The sequence below is a fragment of the Oncorhynchus gorbuscha genome, linkage group LG02 (genome assembly GCF_021184085.1).
Source record: "Oncorhynchus gorbuscha isolate QuinsamMale2020 ecotype Even-year linkage group LG02, OgorEven_v1.0, whole genome shotgun sequence".
Classification (NCBI taxonomy): Eukaryota; Metazoa; Chordata; class Actinopteri; order Salmoniformes; family Salmonidae; genus Oncorhynchus; species Oncorhynchus gorbuscha.
In genome coordinates, this window is record NC_060174.1 from 59,407,975 (window position 1) to 59,431,243 (window position 23,269).

The window sequence follows — 23,269 nt, forward strand, 5'->3', positions numbered from 1 at the left end:
ACAATTTAGTCCAATCAACGTTACTAAATATCATATGGCTGTCCATGGTACTGATTTCTGTGTGTGTGTGTGTGTGTGTGTGTGTGTGTGTGTGTGTGTGTGTGTGTGTGTGTGTGTGTGTGTGTGTGTGTGTGTGTGTGTGTGTGTGTGTGTGTGTGTGTGTGTGTGTGTGTGTGTGTGTGTGTGTGTGTGTGTGTGTGTGTGTGTTGGCGTGCGCAAGTAGAACTAAAATGTTGACTCACCTTACTTGTTGACAAGTTGAACAGTAATGCCATCCACCTCTCTTAAATGTTGGCAAAACGGTCTATGTCTCTGTCAGACAGTAAGTACAATGAACCAGCGAAGTTAGCTAGCTAGCTAGCTAGTTAATGTGAGCTTACTATCTACAGTGCATTCGGAAAATATTCAGACCCTTTGACTTTTTCTACATTTTGTTACATTACAGCCTTATATATAAAAAAACATGTATCATCAATCTACACTCATTACCCCATAATGACAAAGCAAAAATGGGTTTTTAGAAATTATTAAACATTTATTCAAAATAAAAAACAGAAATACCTTATTTACATAAGTATTCAGACCCTTTGCTATGAAACTCGAAATTGAGCTCAGGTGCATCCTGTTTCTATTGATCCTCCTTGAGATGTTTGTACAAATTGATTGGACATGATTTGGAAAGGCACACACGTGTCTATATAAGGTCCCACAGTTGACAGTGCATGTCAGAGCAAAAGCCAAGCCATGAGGTCAAAGGAATTGTCGATAGAGCTCCAAGCCAGGATTGTGACGAGGCACAGATCTGGGGAAGGGTAAAAAAAAAACATTTCTGCAGAATTGAAGGTCCCCAAGAACACAGTGCCCTCCATCATTCTTAAATGAAAGAAGTTTAGAACTACCGAGAATCTACCTATCTACTAACAGCCTCACAGCCAAATTAAGCAATCGGGGGAGAAGGGCCTTGGTCAGTCATCCCTAAAGCCAACACCTCATTTGGCTGCCTTTCATTCCAGTTCTCTGCTGCCTGTGACTGGAACGAATTGCAAAAATCGCTGAAGTTGGAGACTTTTATCTCCCTCACCAATTTCAAACATCTGCTATCTGAGCAGCTAACCGATCGCTGCAGCTGTACATAGTCTATCGGTAAATAGCCCACCCATTTTTACCTACCTCATCCCCTTATTTACTTGTCTGCTCTTTTGCACACCAATATCTCTACCTGTACATGACCATCTGATCATTTATCACTCCAGTGTTAATTGTAATTATTTGCCTACCTCCTCATGCCTTTTGCATACAATGTATATAGACTCTTTTTTTCTACTGTGTTATTGACTTGTCAATTGTTTACTCCATGTGTAACTCTGTGTTGTCTGTTCACACTGCTATGCTTTATCTTGGCCAGGTCGCTGTTGCAAATGAGAACTTGTTCTCAACTAGCCTACCTGGTTAAATAAAGGTGAAATTAAAATAAATAAAAAAGCGACGTGAACCAAAACCCTTCTGGAACCCGATGGTCACTCTTACAGAGCTCCAGAGTTCCACTGTGGAGATGGGAGAACCTTCCAGAAGGACAACCATCTCTGCAGCACTCCACCAATCAGGCCTTTATGGTAGAGTGGCCAGATGGTAGCCAATTCTCGGTAAAAGGCACATGACAGCACTTGGAGTTTGCCAAAAGGCACCTAAAGGACTCTCAGACCATGAGAAACAATATTCTCTGGTCTGATGAAACCAAGATTGAACTCTTTGGGCTGAATGATAAGTGTTACAGAGAGATCCTTGATGAAATCCTGCTCCGGATATTGAACTATTTGGCCTGAATGCCAAACATCATGTCTGGAGGAAACCTGGCACCATCCCTACGGTGAAGCATGGTGGTGGCAGCATCATGCTGTGGGGATGTTTTTCAGTGGCAGGGGCTAGGAGACTAGTCAGGATCGAGGCAAAGATGAACAGAGCAAAGTATAGAGAGATCCTTGATGAAAACCTGCTCCAGAGCGCTCGGGACCTCACCTCCCAACTGACAACGACCCTAAGCACACATTCAAGACAACGTGGCTTCGGGACAAGTAGCTTCGGGACAAGTCTCTTTGACCCACTCAGAGGCCGATTGAAAATCGAACATTTCTGGAGAGACCTGAAAATAGCTGTACAGCAACACTCCCCATTCAACCTGATAGAGCTTGAGAGGTTCTGCAGAGAAGATTGGGAGAAACTCCCCAAATACAGGTGTGCCAAACTTGACCCTTGTCTGTCCTGACTCTGAGCCCACATGCCACTCTGCCTGCCCCTGAGCCTGCCTGCCTGCCGACCTGTACCTTTGCCCCATCTCTGGATTGTTGACCTCTGCTGACCCTGCCTCCCGTCCGGTACCGTTGCCCCATCTCTGGTTTACTACCCCTGCCTGCTTTGACCTGTCTAATGCCAGCCCCTGTTGGAATATTAAACCATTGTCAATTCGACATGTCTGCGTCTGGGTCTTACATTGATTCCTGACACACTGCTGCAATCTAGTGGCCAAAGTCTAAATTGTGCTTGGGCTGGAATAATACATTATGGCCTTTCAAATGTATTTCAAAGATGATGGTACAAAAGAAATATAAAAAATATAAAAACTTTTTCTTTGTATTATCTTTTACCAGATCTAATGTGTTCTTTTCCTACATTAATTTCACATTTCCACAAACTTCAAAGTGTTTATTTTCAAATGGTATCAAGAATATGCATATCCTTGCTTCAGGTCCTGAGCTACAGGCAGCTAGATTTGGGTATGTCATTTTAGGCGAAAATTTAAAAAAAGGTGCGGATCCTTATTAAACAGCATGATCATTACACAGGTGCACCTTGTGCTGGGGACATTAAAGTTCCACTTTAAAATGTGTTTTGCATATACAATTGGCATACTGACTGCAGGACTGTCCACCAGAGCTGATGCCAGAGAATTGAAAACAGACCATAAATGTCTCAGATTTTGTTTTCTTGGAAAGCTGTTAGTGCTATTATATAATAACATATGAGTACTTGTTGCATTTACAACTTGTCTAAGTTGTATCATCAGTGTAGGAAATGTGGGGACCTGGTGTCCAATATGTGTGTGGAAAACATTTCATCACGGGTAAGACCAACTCCCTGGCCAACGTGGCTGACATTTGGACAATCTTAGAAAGGTTCATGGCCATTCTAGTATTCTAATTCCTAATTTTATGGTCCCAGTTTACACTGCAGACGTTTGTCTGGACTGGAGCAGTTTTTGAACAGCACCGCAGCCGAGCGGTTGTCTGGACTGGTTGTAACAAAATAGTTCTGTCTGGCATGATTTTATCCACCATGGTCATTGATTGCGCTTCATAATAGAGTACAGTATATTACAATGCAGTAGTGTATTTCTAATGACCTGCCTGTTGGTCAATGCTGGTCTTAACCATACTGAGGTCAATGCTTGTGGCCTGGATGTGACTATTTCGCGGGAGGAAAGTATTTGAAAGGAGCGCATGTTTTTTTCTACGGAAGTGACCGCGAGACACTTATGGCGGCACTCTGTCCAATTCCTGATTTCTTTGAAAGTTGCGTTGACGGCGTCTAGTTGGGACCTTTGCCATATTTCGTAAACCAACTTATTTATCAACGAAACTAAGCAAGGTTAGAAGGGCATTGTTTGCATTTCATAAAGACGTCTTTTCACACTTAGTGAAAGTCTAGCTTGCTAGGTAGTGACCGAGAACCAGTGAATGTTATTCGTCTGGATTCCTCGCTTTCGTATTTAATGACGGTTTTGCGTTGTAGGCTACTTTTTACGTTTTATATTTTCATTCATTTTCAGTGGATTGTGGCGAAAGTGAGATTTAAACTGAGCCCACGATTGCCATTGGCCAGTGTCTACTCGACCTGCAGTTTCGGGAGGGAAGAGGCTGGGGTCCCGACTCAATTGGAGTCGCTCGGGTTGAACCATGCTGAAGACTCATCACCGTTTACTTGGCATTCACACTTTCGTCGGAGTTACATCTAGAATATGGGGGTTTATTCTGTACATACTCAGAAAGCATTTACGGACGGTGAGTTTTCTAGAACTAAGTAATATTGGCCCCTGCTAAGGTATTTCGCCTAATTAATATCACTTGTATAAGTGATATTGGAAGCTGGATTAACTAATATTCACACGGCCCATTTGGATTTGCCAATGCTCTTGACAGACGGTTAATCGGAAACTCACACACAAGCCAATCTATGTACTTCACTGTGCTATTTGATTAAATCTTGGTAACATTTCAAAGACCTCGAGGAAAACTGTCAGGCAGGTGTAATCAATACGGGTTGTCTTAACATGTGCTACTACACGTAACAAAACGCAACATTTTAAATTGTTTCATGAGCTTAAATACAATGTCTCTGAAATTTTCCATACACACAAAAAGCTTGTTTTTCTCAATTTGTGCCCAAATTTGTATACAACCCTGTTCGTGAGCATTTTTCCCATGCCAAGATAATCCATCCACCTAACAAGTGTGGGATATTAAGAAATTGATTAAACCGCATGATCATTACACAGGTGCACCTTGTGCTGGGGACAAATAACCTCTCCAAAATAAGCATTTTTTTTTTCACACCACACAATTCCAGATGTCCCAAGTTGAGGGAATATGCAGTTGACCAATTTTATGTTACATGCGCTCAATACAACAGGTGTAGACCTTACAGTGAAATGTTTACATTTACATTTAAGTCATTTAGCAGACGCTCTTATCCAGAGCGACTTACAAATTGGTGCATTCACCTTATGACATCCAGTGGAACAGCCACTTTACAATAGTGCATCTACATATTTTAAGGGGGGAGGGGGTGAGAAGGATTACTTTATCCTATCCTAGGTATTCCTTAAAGAGGTGGGGTTTCAGGTGTCTCCGGAAGGTGGTGATTGACTCCGCTGTCCTGGCGTCGTGAGGGAGTTTGTTCCACCATTGGGGAGCCAGAGCAGCGAACAGTTTTGACTGGGCTGAGCGGGAACTGTACTTCCTCAGTGGTAGGGAGGCGAGCAGGCCAGAGGTGGATGAACGCAGTGCCCTTGTTTGGGTGTAGGGCCTGATCAGAGCCTGGAGGTACTGAGGTGCCGTTCCCCTCACAGCTCCGTAGGCAAGCACCATGGTCTTGTAGCGGATGCGAGCTTCAACTGGAAGCCAGTGGAGAGAGCGGAGGAGCGGGGTGACGTGAGAGAACTTGGGAAGGTTGAACACTAGACGGGCTGCGGCGTTCTGGATGAGTAGTAGGGGTTTAATGGCACAGGCAGGGAGCCCAGCCAACAGCGAGTTGCAGTAATCCAGACGGGAGATGACAAGTGCCTGGATTAGGACCTGCGCCGCTTCCTGTGTGAGGCAGGGTCGTACTCTGCGGATGTTGTAGAGCATGAACCTACAGGAACGGGCCACCGCCTTGATGTTAGTTTACTTACAAGCCCTTAACCAACAGTGCTTTAAGAAGTTAAGTAAAAAAAATAGATGAGAAGAAAATAACAATTGTTGCAACTCCTATTACTAGCCTGTTCAACCTCTTTCGTATCGTCTGAGATTCCCAAAGATTGGAAATTTGCCACAGTCATCCCCCTCTTCAAAGGGGGAGACACTCTAGACCCAAACTGCTACAGACCTATATCTATCCTACCCTGCCTTTCTAAGGTCTTCGAAAGCCAAGTTAACAAACCGACCATTTCGAATCCCACCGTACCTTTTCCGCTATTCAATCTGGTTTCAGAGCTGGTCATGGGTGCACCTCAGCCACGCTCAAGGTCCTAAACGATATCTTAACCGCCATCGATAAAAGACAGTACTGTGCAGCCGTCTTAGTCAACCTGGCCAAGGCTTTCAACTCTTGTAAATCACTGCATTCTTATCGGCAGACTCAATAGCCTTGGTTTCTCAAATGACTGCCTCGCCTGGTTCACCAGCTACTTCTCTGATAGAGTTCAGTGTGTCAAATTGGAGGGCCTGTTTTCCAGACCCCTAGGCAGTCTCTGGAGGTGCCACAGGGTTCAATTCTCGGGTTGACTCTCTTCTCTGTATACATAAAGGATGTTGCTCTTGCTGCTGGTGATTCTCTGATCCACCTCTACGCAGACGACACCATTCTGTGTACATCTGGACCTTCTTGTGTTAACAAACCTCCAAATGAGCTTCAATGCCATACAACTCTCCTTCCGTGGCCTCAAATTGCTCTTAAATGCAAGTAAAACTAAATGCATGCTCTTAAACCGATCACTGCCCGCACCTGCCCGCCCGTCCAGCATCACTACGCTGGACGGTTCTGACTTAGAATATGTGGACAACTAAATCTAGAATCGGCTTCCTATTTCACAACAAAGCATCCTTCACTCATGCTGCCAAACACACCCTCGTAAAACTGACCATCCTACCGATCCTCGATTTCGGCAATGTCATTTACAAAATAGCCTCCAACACTCTACTCAACAAATTGGATGCAGTCTATCACAGTGCCATCCGTTTTGTCACCAAAACTCCATATACTACCCAACACTGCAACCTGTATGCTCTCGTTGGCTGGCCCTCGCTTCACTCTAGTCACCATACTCACTGGCTCCAGGTCATCTACAAGTCTGCTAGGTAAAGCCCCGTCTTGTCTCAGCTCACTGGTCACCATAGAGGCACGCGCTCCAGCAGGTATCTCATTGGTCACCCCCAAAGCCAATTCTTCCTTTGGCTGCCAATGACTGGAACGAACTGCAAAAATCACTGAAGCTGGAGATATCTCCCTCACTAGTTTTAAGCACCAGCTGTCAGAGCAGCTCACAGATCACTGCACCTGTACATAGCTCATCTGTAAATAGCCCGTCCATCTACCTCATCCACATACTGTTATTTATTTATCTTAGCATGTTTTTGGATGTGGCTTATGGTAGAGAAATTAACATTAAATTCTTGGCAACAGCTCTGGTGGACATTCCCGCAGTCAGTATGCCAATTGCACGCTCCCTCAACTTGAGACATCTGTGGCATTGTGTTGTGTGACACAACTGCACATGTAATGGCCTTTTGTCCCCAGCACAAGTTGCACCTTTTTATATTTTTGTTAAGTGTAGTTGAAGTTGGTAGGCATGCATTTCTTTAATTTCTGCTTCTCCCATTCAGTAAAGATGTTTATGGACCAAGGAGAAATGCAATAACTCTAAATTAATTAATTTCCCATCCCAAATTTCAGTTTGAATGGTTTTAAGGCAACTGAAAGCGGTTAAAATGACCAAACATGTTTTTCATAAGATTTAATTTCAGCTTGGATGCATATTTTATGTGGTTGAAATACTATCAGCTTTTATGATACTGACAAAGATAGCACCTTTACAGATGATCCCTAACCGTGCATTCATTCTCTCAAGATGCTGAAAGAATGAAATAATATTTTTCCCCTATTGTTTCCCAGTCAACTTACATTTGGTGTATAATTTTACTGTAAGAAATCCTTAATTCTGCCGGAGCTCATATTGTAGTAGGCTATATGAGAGGTTATAAACCTACAGTCAGTGTTCAGATTTCAGTTAGGCTACTATTCCATTTTACCCATCTGAACAGTCAACCTGAACTGAGGTAATATAAATCCGGGACACTCAAATTCGTATAATATGTTACATTTCGTATGGTATTTATTCATTTGTGGATATCCATCATCCATTTTGTATGATACTTTTGCTGTGGACACCTGCTTGTCGAACAGCCAATTCCCAAAATCATGGGCATTAATATGGCGTTTGCTGCTATAACAGCCCCAACTATTCTGGGAAGGCTTTTCACTTGATATTGGAGCATTGCTGCAGGGACTTGCTTCCATTCAGCCACAAGAGCATTAGTGAGGTCGGGCAGAGATGTTGGGCAATTAGGCCTGGCTCGCAGTCGGCGTTCCAATTCATCCCCAAGGTATTCGACGGGGTTAAGGTCCGGGCTCTGTGCAGGCCAGTCAAGTTCTTCCAAACCCATCTCGACAAACCATTTCTGTATTGACCTCATTTGTGCATGGGGGCATTGTCATGCTGAAACAGGAAAGGGCCTTCCCCAAATTGTTGTCACAAAGTTGGAAGCACAGAATTGTCTAGAATGTCATTGTATTATTTAACATTAAGATTTCCCTTCACTGGAACTAAGGGGCCTAGCCCCAACCATGGAAAAACAGCCCCAGACCAATATTCCTTTTCCACCAATCTTTACAGTTGAAACTATGTATTGGGGCAGGTAGCGTTCTCCTGGCATCCGCCAAACCCAGATTAGTCTGTCGGACTGCCAGATGAGGAGCGTGATTCATCACTCCAGAGAACGCGTTTCCACTGCTCCAGAGTCCAATGGCGGTAAGCTTTACACCACTCCAGCCGATGCATTGCATATAGTGATTTTAGGCTTCTTGGCCATGGAAATCCATTTCATTAAGTTCCAGACTAAGTTATTTTGCTGACGTTGCTTTCAGAGGCGGTTTGGAACTTGGTAGTGAGTGTTGCAACCGAGGACAGACCATTTTTATGCACTACACGATTCAGCAGTTGGAAGTCCTGTTCTGTTAGCTTGTGTGGCCTACCACTTCATGGTTAAGCCATTGTTGCTCTTAGACGTTTCCACTTCACAACAACAGCACATAAAGTTGACCGGGGCAGCTCTAGCAGGGCAGAAATGTGACGAACTGACTTGGAAAGGTGGCATCCAATGACTGTGCCACGTTGAAAGTCACTGAGCTCTTCAGTAAGGCTATTCTACTGCCAATGGTTGTCTTTGGAGATTGCATGGCTGTGTGCTCAATTTTATACACCTGTCAGCAATGTGTGTGGCTGAAATGGCAGAACCCACTAATTTAGTGTGTCCACGTACTTTTGTATATGTTACCAATCGTAATTCGTACAATATGTTATTAATTCCAGTTTGTTTTTGCTAACGTTAGTGACATGGCTAATGCTAGCTAGGGGTTAAGGTTAGGAGTTAGGTTGAAGGTTTAGCTAACATGCTAAGTAGTTGCTAAAAAGTAGTAAGTAGTTGCAAAGTTCTTAATGAGCTAAAATGCTAAAGTTGTCCATGATGAGATTTGAACACACAACCTTCTGGTTTCTAGACGTTCGAGTTATACGTCCACCCATCCACCTTGACCAATCACCCTACTATTGTTTTTGCCTTAAGTAACCTGTCTTATGTAACCATACCAAATGTAACACATCTTACTAATTTGAGTCCAGGATTTACATTTACTATGATGCGTCTAGTTTATGAGACAAGGCTGGAACAGTTCAGTTCCCTTGATGTGCCATTTTGAGACAATTTTTTTTGCCGATTGGCGTGCTAGTTAGGCCCTAAAGCTTCGGCTAAGGCTATGCACTAACGCCAGATAAAAAATAATGAGAGAAACTTCCATGTCGCCTATAGATACAACTGGTACAAGAATTATACATGTAGGCATTTTGTATGCATTACTTTCTCTCTATTCAATCCGCCTGCCACCCACCCGCCCTTCATCCACACAATATTTCATGACCCTAAAACCTGCCGCACCCCCCCTGTGGGGACTGCGGGTTGAGTCAACCTGCGCATCACTAGTACTGTACCCACAACTATCTGACTGTCAGTATACACTGACACCTACAGAAATAACTTCTTTATAGAGAAGTTTATATTCTTTATCTGTCTGGAACCCATCAGAGGGTTGTTCTGTTCACACAACTGATCTAGGCTTAGTTCCAAGTGAATAGAGAGCAAAACAATATATGTGTAATCGACAAATATATTTTAAAATACTCCAGCACCCTGGTATTTCGCCACAATGTATTTAACAAACTGTCTATTTGTGTTTATCGCAAAACATTTTGAGATAAGTTTAGGTAATTTGACATTTCAGTTGATCAATTGTGACAGTTAATCATCTCGACCTCTTCAGATAATCCAGTACCAAACGGTGCGTTATGACACACTATCTCTGTTGCCTGTGTCCAGAAACAGACTCAGTAAGTATCCTGTCACTATAGTGTCTAAAACATCAAAGGGTCTTAATCTTGTCCCAGATCTGTTACTGCTGCCTTTGCTTTTTCTTACAGTACCAAACATACAAAAGACAACATACAGACACACAAACATCACACCTGCCCAGACCAACTTGTTCTCACCCCTATCTCCAGTGCCTGCACTACTCTCTGCCACGTCCTCAAATTGCACCATTTTGTTCCTCTGTCGCCCACATCTGACAATATTTAGATAATGAAGCATATTATTTTTCCTTTGTCTTAACGATGGGGGATTGGTTGTTTTCCAGTTATGTAAAAAAAAAAGTTTTTATACCAAAGTAAATGAGTATCGTCCAACCCATCTTCAATATGTAACCATTGTTCCTTTTTAGTGCATTAAAATGGTTTTGATAAAAATATATATTTACCCTGTTTTCTCCCCAATTTCGTGATATCCAATTGGTAGTTAGTCTTGTCCCATCGCTGCAACTCCCCTATGGACTCGGGAGAGGCGAATGTCGAGAACCATGCATCCTCCAGAACATGACCCTGCCAAGCTGCACTGCTCGCTTAAGCCGGAAGCCAGCTACACCAATGTGTCGGACGAAACACCTGCCACAAGGATTCCTTAGAGCGCGATGGGACAAGGAAATCCCGGCCAGCCAAAGCCTCCCCTAACCCGGACTACACCGAGACAATTGTGCGCAGCCTCATGGATCTCTTGGTCACGGCCGGCTGTGACATAACCTGTAATCAAACCCGGGGCTGTAGTGACGCATCAAGCACTGCGATGCAGTATCTTAGACCGCTCCGCCTCTCAGGAGGCCTGTAGTGCATTCAAACGTATGTCTCAAGTAAAAGCCTTGGGTGGCGAGTTGATACAATTCCAAGTCTGAGAGGTTAAAACCATATGAAGACTTATGGCAGAGTATACTTTTTAAAGGAATGTCTTCGGTGGGGTAATTGGGATTACCGAGAATAGAAAATATATACATTTTGGGAGCCATGCCATTCTGAAGAGGTTTATTTTACCTATAAGATTCAAGGGTAAGATTGTTACCTTTAATTACTTCTGTTTTCTTATTGTTGAGTAATAGGATAAATGTATCTTTTTACATTTGTTGTTTTGTCACTTAACCATCTTACGTATTTTGTATTTTTTGTGGTCCACTTAACTAGTGATCTACGGCAATCCTTTATTATTTAAATGTTACCTGTTGCCATTATTTCAGTTTTTTACATGTACAGTTTTATATCCTGAAATGTAATTATTCTGAAAATATTTCTAACAAGGGGGGCATTGAGTTTTCAATATTGGTCAGGTATATCAGGAGAACGGCAAATAAGTTTAGATTATATTCATGTTTACCAATACTGATAGCTGTTACGTTTTGGGTCCTGTCTAATTCTTTCTGCAATTGCCAGTGCAAACAGGAGGGGAGAGAATACGTCACGGTCTTGTTCCCCTTAATCAATTTCAGATAATGTATTATTTGTATATTTTTGCTTTAGGATATTTATAATATTTTTATTACATTTGTTTCAGCTGGAAAGTTGAAGGATTAGTTTTTTTTTTATATAGGAAAAACCAAGACAGTTAAAAGCCTTTTCGGCATCAACAGCCATCATTGATAAATGAATCTTTTTTTTGTTTTTTTTTTGCGTATTGTATCGTACTGAAACATGTTCTTGTAAATGTCTATTAATATGTCCAAACTATTATTGTTGTCATGACATTGAATGTAAGGGTTGCCATGACAGAACAAACAGATCTTGGACCAGGCTATGACGGTAGGAGTTATTGGTATGACTTAACAAATGGATCTGGGACCAAGCTAGAGGCCAGAGATTTATGGCTTTGAAATTGAAAAATTAGAGGTTACTTGTTTTGTCTTTCACGTGGTATTGACTGTGATTGGACTTGGGCTCCTGCTCATCAGATGCAGTCAAGAGGAAGATTCTGGTGCTGGACCTTGACGAGACCCTAATCCACTCCCACCCTGATAGGTTTGTGAGGCCCAAAGGGAGACTCAAAGTGAGACCAGGCACTCCACCAGACTTCATCCTAAAGGTATTGGCCTATATGTTCACTGTGTGATTAATTCGCGTCATGCAGTCACCTTGTCAACACACGCCAGATTGACTCGCACGCTTAACCTTACCTGTTCTCTTTTATTCCTATTCTCTCTCTCCCATGAAGGTGGTGATCAACAGAGATCCTGTCAGGTTTTTAGTACATAAAAGACCGCATGTGGACTTCTTCTTAGAAGTGGTAAGTGATGGGCCTTTTGTCAACATCCAAATAAGTACAATATAGTAGCAAGTATGAACATTATTCAACTAAGCATTGGATATACGATTTCAAGCAGCTTAATATTTTGTGTTCGCATCTTGTTTATGCTCTCTGCGGTGCTTCTTGGTGTCAAAAAAACTGGTTAGAGTTGTGGTTTGAATAAAGGACTGTATCTTGACGTTTGAGTTGGCTATTGTCGTGGTGTCCATTTAAAATACAAAGGAGGATGGCAGTTTTATTGCAGTTTAGATCATGAAATTATATTGAAGGATGAATGGATATTAGGGTAATTGTCCTAATATCCATTCATCCTTCAATATAATTTCATGATCTAAACTGCAATAAAACTGCCATCCTCCTTTGTATTTTAAATGGACACTGGTGAAAGGATGGTTAACTGGAAGAAAAAAAATACATGAGTGATTTGATATGGTAAAACAAATACATATAAATGTACTCATAAACCTCATAACATTTCAATGGAATATCACTGTAGTGAAAGTTAAGCAATGGGTAAAATAAAGTTATGGTAAACATATCAATTAATAACAGTAAATGTTCTCAAAATTCTAATACAAATCAATCAATAAATAAGAACTTATGTGATCAATAAACACATCCAAAACGCCAAGGAAAGGTTATAAAATAAAAGGTGTGTTGTAACAAACACTTGCAAACTTGTAAGGTCTGGAGCTGACGCTTCTTTTTCTTTGGTATCATGGCGGTTGCACATTTTGTTTGTTTATGCTGCCACCTACTGTGCGGGAGTGTAGTCGATCACGTTACATTTTGTGATACAAAAATAAAAAGGACTAACCAACCCTACACTGAGTGTACCAAACATTAGTAACACCTTCCTAATATATTGAGTTGCATCCCTTTTGCCCTCAGAACAGCCTTAATTTGTTGGAGCATTGACTCTACAAGGTGTCAAGCATTCCACAGGGATGCTGGCCCATGTTGATGTCCAATGCTTCCTTCCCTCAGTTGTCAAGTTGGCTGGGTGTCTTTTGGGCGGTGAACCATTCTTGATACACATGGGAAACTGTTGAGTGTGAAAAGCTCAGCAACGTTGCAGTTCTTGACACACTCCAACTGGTGTGCTTGGCACCTACTACCATACCCCGTACTTAAATATTTTGTCCGGACCAGTCGCCCTCTGAATGGCACACGGTAACAATCCATGTCTCAAGGCTTAAAAATCTGTCTGTACCTGTCTGCTACACTGATTTGAAGTGGATTTAATAAGTGACATCAATAAGGGATCATAGCTTTCACCTGGTCAGTCTGTCTTAGAAAGAGCAGTTGTTTTGTACACTGTCTAACACTATTTCCTAAAAATGGTAACACCACCCCATTACACTACTTTGACTGTAACTGATCTTACACCAGGCCAGTGGCCTGGGAGGACAGTACTCTTTCGTTCCACACACCTTGTAACTCTTCTGCAGTAAAACCTCATACACCCAAGTACTTCTCTGCAGCTCCCACCACAACCATCTGTTTTCTGTGATTTCCGTTCTATTTCTACTTTTTTTTAAAATCTTATTTTCAATGACTGCCTAGAAACAGTGGGTTAACTGCCTGTTCAGGGGCAGAACGACAGATTTGTACCTTGTCAGCTCGGGGATTCGAACTTCCAACCTTTCGGTCACTAGTCCAACGCTCTAACCACTAGGCTACCCTGCCGCCCCATTGATAACCATGGCAATGAATGTGACGAATCCAACCTTACCGAAGCAGAAATTCATATCACTTTGTATTGCCCAAAGCATGGTACTCACCCTTGACCCATCATCCTTTACTCCAGTGTTTCCCAAACTCTGTCCTGGGACCCCAAGGGGTGCATGTTTTGGTATTTGCCCTAACACCTGCACAGCTGATTTCAAATCATCAAAGCATGATGATTATTTGAATTTGCTGTGGAGTGCTAGAGCAAAAAAACAAAATGTGCACCCCTTGGGGCCCTGAGGACCGACTTTGGGGAAACACTGCTCTACTCTCTTTACTGCCTCATCATGACACCTTCTGTTCTACTCTGACCCTGGCAGCCTCTCGCACCGGGTAATTCTGATCCCCAGCAACATGGGCACCGCCACAATTTTTTTTTCAATGATACTACACATTCCTTTGTCCCATGCCCTCCTGCACACTTCTCACATCTCGGAATCTCCCTCCTACACATTGCTGCAACATGACCATAAGCTTGGCATCTGAAACACTAATGCGTTCACCACCAAAGCTCTTACAGCATAACTGAAATATTCTAACATAACTTTGTCAGGTAGAATGCTTCAAAACTCAATGACAGACAGTGTCTTCTCAGTTTTACCACGCTCGCCACAATGATTAGGGAAAGGTGTGTGTATTTAAAGCCTCTGCTGGAGGGTGATTGGACAGGGTAGGGTGATGGTATGAGGGGAGACTGTCAGTCAAGGTAGGGGCAATTGGACAACCGTGATGATGACAAATGTATTTGAAAAGTATTTTGAGCTAGCAATCAATACATTTTCATTTTTTTGGTTTGTGTACTATATAGTTAATCTATTTGATTTATAATTTTGTGCATTTTTGGTGGATCTCTTGGCTGTTTGTGATTTTATTTTATTTTTTATAGGTGAGTCAGTGGTATGAGCTGGTGGTTTTCACGGCCAGTATGGAAATATATGGCTCAGCCGTGTCTGACAAGCTAGACAGAGACATCCTTAAACGAAGATACTACAGACAGGTAAACAAACCCACTGACAGGTTCACTTCATTTCAGCTGTGTACAGTTATGCACTCTGCTCAGTCTTACACTCTGAGGGCTGGTTTCCCGGTTAAAGATTTATGCCTCGTCTTACCCTAAAAAGCACTTTCAATAAAAATTCTGTCTCCAGGAAACCGGCCCTGATCGTCTCTGTCATTATTTAAAGGTTCTCTCTATGTAAAGTTAGACTTATCACTCTTTTGCAACATATAAAACTCACTTTTATTCCTAATTTTCATTTCTCTATTTAGCACTGTACATTGGATCTGGGTAGCTATTTTAAAGTTCTTTCTGTGGTGCACAATGATCTATCTAGCATAGTCATCCTGGACAACTCGCCTGGAGCCTACCGCATCCACCCTGGTAAGCAGCTGTTACCATGTTATAATGACTACATGTTAGGCTTGGGCGATATACCGTATACCATTTTAAGAAAGATAAGTCACTGTGTGCTCTGCCCCTGCATATAACTATTTATGTCAAATTATATCCAGCTCAGGGCTCCAGCTTTGCATTTTGTTTGCTAAGTGGGTAGTAGTCAAATCAAGCTTTTGGTTACAGCAGAGCCATTCTAGTCTGAGTACTAGTCTCTTTAGCTAACATTCCACTCCTGCCACACCTTATCATTGCTAAAGAGACTGGCCTTTCTGCCATCTTCAAATATGAACATTCATCTTAAATGAGCTCGAGGAGAACAGAGGAGTTAATCATGATTCGATAACCTTCACAGCTATAATCAAATTACGATTATCTAAATATTGGAACTATATCCCTTTTTTTCTTCCACAGAACACGTTGGTATCCAGTTGTTAAGCAACCATTTTTTGTTTGTCCGGACGAAACGAGTCCATCTAGCTGCATATTGAATGTTGAGATTGCCTAAACGTTTCTCTTTGACAATGACATGGAGTGGAATGTTAGCTAAAAAGACTGGTACCCAGACTAGACGTTCAATCCCTTTCTCGATCAAGATCCCTGTTGCCTAAATTGTTTAATTTATTTTTCCCCCAAAATAAAAATAAAATAATGGTGCCTCGTTTGCACTTCCGGTAATACGGTAAACCCCGGTATGGTACATAAACGGTATGATAATCTGGATACCGCCCAACCCTACTACATGTACAGGTAACTGCCAAAATAAAGGAAACACTTAAGTAAATGAGGGATATAAAGTATATTGAAAGAAGGCGCGGCCCCTGAGTTAAAGGAACGATTTTCCCATTTTGAATGTTATACTGTTTTTGCGCATCGCTGAGTGATGTTCCATTGATTTCCAGGACCATTTCATGTGTATCTGAGCTATTGCCGTTCAAGCAGGCAGAAATTCAGCCGTTATCATGTAGCATTGCAATAAAGCCACTCACTACACTGGAAGTTAATAGGAATACGACTTTTAGGTCATTGGCCATTGCGAATGTCAGACTCCACTCTGCGAGGCACGTCGATCTGCACGTGGAACATGGTGAGATAGTAGACGGCTATATTGATAGTGCATTTTGTTTAAGCGATTTTTACAGCTAATTAGCTACTTCACATGCTGTGGCCCAGCCAACCCATAGAGAGAGCATTGCATTGTGGGTTTTTTAATTGACTTAAGCTGCAACAAATTTTCACATTGCTATCAACCTTATTATAACAAAATGTGTTCACCCTAAACATATTGTTCACATATTAGTGTTATTTAACAATGTAAATTACACACACACACACACACACACACATTAATTAAGCAATTAACATCCCATCATGCTTAGGGTGTAGAGTCCTGCATCGGATCGGATACTTACTGTTCCCCGCGGACGACCCGCAAAAGAAAACAATCAGTTGGCATCTGGAATGAGAACATTTTAACCCAAGGGTCGGCACACTGTTCAGAACAATGTTATAAATCAAGATAAGCGTTTTACAAATCCAGTAGCTTGTGTTGCATTGTTCTGAATTCCATTCTGTAATAGTGAGGCAGCCATCATAGCCTACGCCTAGATGGATACACAGCCTGCAAAAAGTGCAAGCAGGTATTTGTTTACGATAATTCAGTTAATTATTACATTCATTCTGGGTTTCGTTCAGACTATTTTCAGGGCATATTATGTTCCAACCTGTGCGGCTGGAAAAAGTTTGAGGATAGACTACTAAATAAATATAGGTTATTTTTGCAGCCCATTGCCTATTCGATTCTCAGAATTGTTTTAAGTGTCAATTAAAATATTTATTTGAACTAAACAATATTGAATGTAAAGGTTTTGTTATGTCGGCTACAGGTTTTCATTAGGTAAAAAAGCTAATTCGAAAGCTTTTTTTTCCAAAAGTTATTTGCGTTAATGTGCTGCATCGTATTGGGGAAAATAAGATATTGTTATTAATTCATGGCATGGTTTCCTTTTGTCCAAATGTTGGATGACATGCAGACAAATTCATGTAGGGAAGGGGATTAGCCTGGAGTCATAACAATTTAAATCAATTTGGTGGGTCAGCGATTGGCTCTCGGGAACAATTCAATGCGGGTGGGTTAGGTTACAGAGAGATCTTCCCTGATGTTGGGTGGGGCTCGGAATTGATGTGGCTGGGCAGGTGCGGCTCCAAAAAACTGACCCATGCAGGACTCTAGCTTAAGGTCATGTATAACAATGCCCAGTTGCTCATCATTTTGAATACCATGGCTAGAAGAGATCTCAGTGACTTTGAGTGGTCTCAAAGGAGCATAGGGTATTTAAACAGTGTGTGTGTATGTGCCTCAGTCAACCGATCTGAGCAGTATGGGAGATTCTGGAGCAGCTATGGAGCGATATCAGGGCCAACAGAGTGTTTTTTAAATTTGTATTAGGATTTTGAATTCAATGCACACATGTAATAATTTAATTCATAAATTGATCTTGTATTTCATGATTTGAAATTGAATGAATATTGCTTTCAGTTGTTGTAAAATTTAATTGAATATTCAAATTGATAAGTTTCAATATGGTATTGCATTCATTGTCTGTATCAAGTTTACAAACTATAATTTCAGGTGTATCAAAGTTTCATATGTTCAACCTCAGATTCAGTTTTCAATTGAATTTCTCTAAATTCCTATTTAAAACTAAACCAACATCGTGGTACTTTGCCAGCCAAGAAAGGTAGAGGAGAACGGATAGAATCAAACGCTCTCTGTGGGAAACCAATAGAAGTTTCTGGCGGTTTCTGAAGACAATATGGCATGTTACATTTATTTTCTTACGATTAATTTGGCTCTAGCATTTGAACTGTTTTGGCAACAAGCTATTATTTGAGATCCATTGGCATCATTATAACGGCCTGTGTTTGAAATCAGGCCTAATGCACAACAACAATTTCAGTGGCAAGGATCTGCGCAACAAAGGTGGTTTGGTGATCCATGCATGGTCATGCGCAACCTTGCCTGAGACCTGAAGAGATGTTAGTTTGACTAATGAGGTTCTAACCCAGGTCTCCTGTGCGCCAGACAATGCAACTTTTCGGGTCTCCGACAAGTTACTCATCACGCAAGCGTAGTCACCAAACCACCTGTTACATTTCACCCCCCTTTGACCACCTCCTTGAATAGACCTATCCAAGTCACAGGACCAATGGCTTGGCTTTATCTCGGCAAGCCAACGGTCACGTTACCCTTACTGGAGACTTGAAACTAACACATCTAACAGGTCTTCAGGTTGCTCATATTAGCATGTATCACCAAACCACTGTTTTGATGAGTAACCTTGCTGGACCTTGAAGACTTCTATTAGTGTAGCAGATGGGGATTTGTGGAACTCAATTCTCAGCATGAAGGGTCGCCCCTTGCACAATTGAAGGCCTTTTTTAATAGCACAATTGGTGGGAATGCTTCAGGAGGGCGGTTGTGTGTTTTGAGGCAAAAGTCCTGCGTTTGATCTCGGTACTGTATGAGCTGAGTCAGGGGGAAGAGGTACTCGTTAAGCAAGAAGCAGGTTGTCCTTTACATTAACTTCTTGAACGTATCCCTATAGGCTTTAGCTAAGTGGACTAACATAGTCTTGTGACATGTAGGAGACCTAGTTTGAACCCAGTCAGTCACGAGCAAGCTTTTAAATAGAGTGAAAAGGCTATCCTTAGAAGGGCTACGACAGGCCCATTCAACTATATTCTTAATGGGGGCCAAATTGCGCATTATTGTGACACTCTTCTAATTTGTTCTGTGCAGCCTGTGATCATCGTAAAGGAGAATGTCCATGTTCCACAGAGTCTTTGCTTTCAGGAATGGGGTCATAATAGTTTATAGCCAAAACGGTTCAAATGCTAGAGCCAAATTCATAGGAAGAAAATAAATTAAACATACCACATTGGCTTCAAAAACTGTCAGAAGCTTCAGTTTACCACAGAGAGCATTTGATTCTGTTCTGTTCACCTCTACTTTTCTTGGCTGGCAAAGTACCAGGATGTTATCTGTTTGAATATGAAAACTGAGTCTGAGAAGTTGAATATGCTATTTGAAACTTAAACTTGAAATTATAGTTTAAACTTGATACACAGACAATGAATGTAATATCTACCATATTGAAACTGAATATGTAAATATTGGATTAGAATATTCAAACTGCATTTTAAAACAATACAATATTCATTCAATTCAGTTTCAAATCCTATGTCGCATACTTCGTAAACAGGTGTGGACTAAGTGAAATGTTTATTTACGGGCCCTTCCAACAATGCAGAGAAGAAAATAGAGAAATAATAGAAAAGTAAAACATGTAATAATTGATTCACAATGAGTAACGATAGCTTTGGTATATACAAAGAACTGAGTTGTGCAGGGATATGAGGTAATTGAGTAAGATATTCAATATCCTAAAGCAAATTCAAAATGGGATTCATAGAATTTCTGAGGGCACTGAAATCGCTCCATAAGCGGCACCTGAGACAGCGTTTTCCACCACCATAAACGAAACGCCAAATGATGGAATTTCTCATGGAAGAATGGCATCACATCCATCCAATAGAGTTCCAGGCTCTTGTAGAATCTATCCTAAGGCATATTGATGCTGTTCTGGCGGCTCGCGCCCTATTAAGACACTTTATGTTGGTGTTCCCTTTTACTTTGTCAGTTACTTGTACAACTCACACGGGATTATATGTCAAGTAATATTTGGTTATTTATTATTTCAAACTAAGTTCAGGTAGATCCCAAGTGCCATTTTCTTTGGATTGCTTATACAGAAGGGGCTATTGGCTTGTAACAGTTCTGTCATGGATCTGGCCTGTCTCCGTACCCCCTTGTCAAACATTTGTGTTCGCCTCACAGACAATGCAATACCCATCAAATCGTGGTTCAGCGACCCAAGCGACACAGCTCTACTTAACCTGCTTCCCATGCTAGACGCACTTAGGTATGTCACAAAGATGTTACACCTGTGATGAGCTGCCAAGATTAGTGATACCGCTCATCATAACTTATTAGTATGTTGATTTTCCATAGTAATGTTTCTTTATCTTGCCCTCTTCCTCTCAATCTCAGGTTCACCTCAGATGTCCGATCCGTCCTCAGTCGAAAACTCCATCAGCATCGGCTATGGGGATTCGTCCATCAGGGCTAGTATCAGCACCTCCACTTCCTCTCTTTTTTAGAATGCCCTTTTTCCTGGTCATCTCTCAATCTCCATGGTGTGACCCTTTTTAAGAAGAGGGAGGGCAAAGACTGGGGGCCACAAATACAGAGGGGGGAGGGGGGGGAGGGTGCGCTACGTATTATAAAAACAAAGTGGAGAGGGCACGTTTTTTTTTTTCCTGAATGGAAACTCTTGCCTTTACAGTCCTTGGATTCTGGGAGTTCATGTCGAGTGTTTGTATAAATTTGTGAGTCTACTTTTTTTTTGGGGATAAATTATGTAATCTTTTTAACTATTGACTGGAAATATTGATGATATGAGACTAATGAGACTAAAGAAACCAGTCATTTCTTATTTCCCATCCCATCTTATTATAGTTTATGCCGCTAGAACTCAACTCTCTCTCCACTACTATACCCAGTCTATCATTCTCTCTCAACATGTCTGTTAATCTTTTCTGTTTATCATCTACCTTCTCAGGTAAGGGTACTTTTAATAGTTTGGTTCTGGAGTTAAAGTTAAGATTAAGGAACAACTGATAACTGCTCAACAAGCCTAAATAGAACTATATTTACTCAGTGGTTAGTGATGGACTGGGTCGGGCCAGGTTGGCAATATCTTTCAATTATTGGGATATGTGGATTTTTACTGAGGGGTCAACAGGGTGGTTAAGTAATTAGTTATTTTCTTCCTTTGTTGAGAATATTTTTTTACTCTTAAATCATTTGTGTTCTATTCAGAGATTTACAGAAATAACTGAAAATTACTTGAACGTTTAGTTGATAAAGACTTACCGTACTTCTCCATCCACAGAGCAAAGATGGGTTTTCTGATTGATTATTCAACAAGCATTCTATTCATGAGCACGTTTTCTTCCTTATACTTTTTAAAGCCTGATTTACACCCATTCACTTTCAACCATGTACACATGTACACATTTCCTTTAATGTAACCCCAACATCCCAGCCCATTGAACAATGTACGCTATAAGGCCTTGGTTGGGTTTCTGTGTCGCACAAAATCACATCTATCAGTGTTTCCAATAAAATGCTAGGCATCATACTCTTTAAAAAAAAAAACATTTGACTGACTTTTAGATCATGATCGTCTTATGTAGATTATTCTATTACTATTTTATTTTGTGAGCTTAACTTGCTGTCAATCTAAATTCAGAGCAATCTTTTGTTATTTAATGGAGAGTTTCTTGTAAGTGACAATAATACAGGTCCCTGGACCAAAGCTTCTCTGGTCTAACAGGGATGGTTGTAACTAGTTAACAAAGTCAGAATTATGGTTAAACCCTTCAATTGAGCTTAACATTTTATTTTAAAACAAACCTTAACGCCACTGCAAACCTTATATGTAACCTTTAAATTAGCACCAAAAAGCTAATTTGTTAGCCAATTTTTTACTTTGCTTGTGGAATCTGACTTATCTAGTGGAAACTCTGGAGCATGAGGTTGACGTTGCAGTTCCTTCCTCGGTTGGTTTTGGGGCGGCAGGGTAGCCTAGTGGTTAGAGCGTTGGACTTGTAACCCGGAAGGTTGCAAGTTCAAACCCCCGAGCTGACAAGGTACAAATCTGTTGTTCTGCCCCTGAATAGGCCGTCATTGAAAATAAGAATTTGTTCTTAACTGACTGGCCTAGTAAAAAATAATAACTTATCTAGGGTGAAGATGGAAATTGGAAATATGCTCTTCAAGGGGTGATTGGTATTCTAACCAAAGATTTATTGAACAATCCCTTAAACGGCATGCAGTTTGTAATGGTTTTAAAGGAGCTGGGGTTCAGCAGTCAAATTGAATGCTCTGCACTGTATTGTGACGTTTTATTGATATCAATAAGCTGATATCAATAACATAGTCAAACAGGAATGGTATTAATCATTTAACCACCAATTTTTCTATAGGGAATTTTAGAAACACTTAAAATAAAGGCTGTGTTTTGTGTGACAACCATGTAAATCTCCCTCGGACAAGGTGACCTATCAATATATATTTGGCTCAATTTACTCCAATTCGAAAATGCAAGTTCGCATCAAAGTAGACATCATGCACGACTTAAGTCCCTGCAACCTACTGCATGTCATCTCCAGCTGACACGTTTGCTAACAATTATTGTGTACATTTAAAACTTACACAAGACTGTTCATAGAATGGTCCATTTTTTAAAAGACATTTAGACGATTTATTCATTGCCAAATTTAGCTAACGTAGTTAATCCAGAGATTCTTAGTCTCGTTCAGATCATGGCACTTTTTGCAAGATGTCGCCGACAGATAGGGCAGCTCTGCTTCTAGCTCTTTAGCAACTTTGCAGTGTTTTTGTGTGCGATTTCTTACATTAGCAGCCCAGGACATTTGTGTTTCTACATCCAGCCGTAAATAACTTTTTGATATCAGTGGCGGTAACTCGCCAGCATTATGACCGGGAACACAACTTTTGAATTGAATCCTTTGTTCGTACCCCCCAGGGCAATTGAACTGATTCCAGAGGCTAATCCAAAACACTGCCGGCAGAGAAGCGCTATTCGGAGTGGACTTCTAGTCCGACTCAGGAGGCGCGCACACCATCCACCGCTTCCGAGTATATTACTCACTAATGTTCAGTCTCTGGATAGTAATGTAGACGAGCTCAGGTCGAATCTCCTTCCAGAGAGACAACAGGGATTGTAACATA

The 23,269-nt window shown here is 41.2% G+C and overlaps 1 protein-coding gene across 4 annotated transcripts; it reads left to right on the top strand.

The window, feature by feature from the left end:
- The first annotated feature begins 3,485 nt into the window (after positions 1 to 3,485).
- On the top strand, positions 3,486 to 20,694 carry LOC124005458 (CTD nuclear envelope phosphatase 1A-like). 4 transcript variants are annotated; one of them, XM_046314763.1, is made up of 10 exons: positions 3,486 to 3,642; positions 3,824 to 4,055; positions 9,907 to 9,973; positions 11,911 to 12,041; positions 12,171 to 12,242; positions 14,881 to 14,991; positions 15,264 to 15,375; positions 16,410 to 16,474; positions 20,288 to 20,372; positions 20,501 to 20,641. In XM_046314763.1, exons 2-9 carry the CDS (start codon positions 3,951 to 3,953, stop codon positions 20,360 to 20,362), a joined length of 738 nt encoding a protein of 245 aa, XP_046170719.1. In that variant the 5' UTR covers positions 3,486 to 3,642; positions 3,824 to 3,950; the 3' UTR covers positions 20,363 to 20,372; positions 20,501 to 20,641. The 4 variants fall into 4 exon arrangements, with proteins under 4 accessions (XP_046170719.1, XP_046170702.1, XP_046170710.1 ...); XM_046314746.1 differs by lacking the exon at positions 16,410 to 16,474 and having other exon boundaries at positions 20,501 to 20,694; XM_046314754.1 differs by lacking the exon at positions 16,410 to 16,474 and having other exon boundaries at positions 3,508 to 4,055; positions 20,501 to 20,694.
- Positions 20,695 to 23,269: the final 2,575 nt, after the last annotated feature.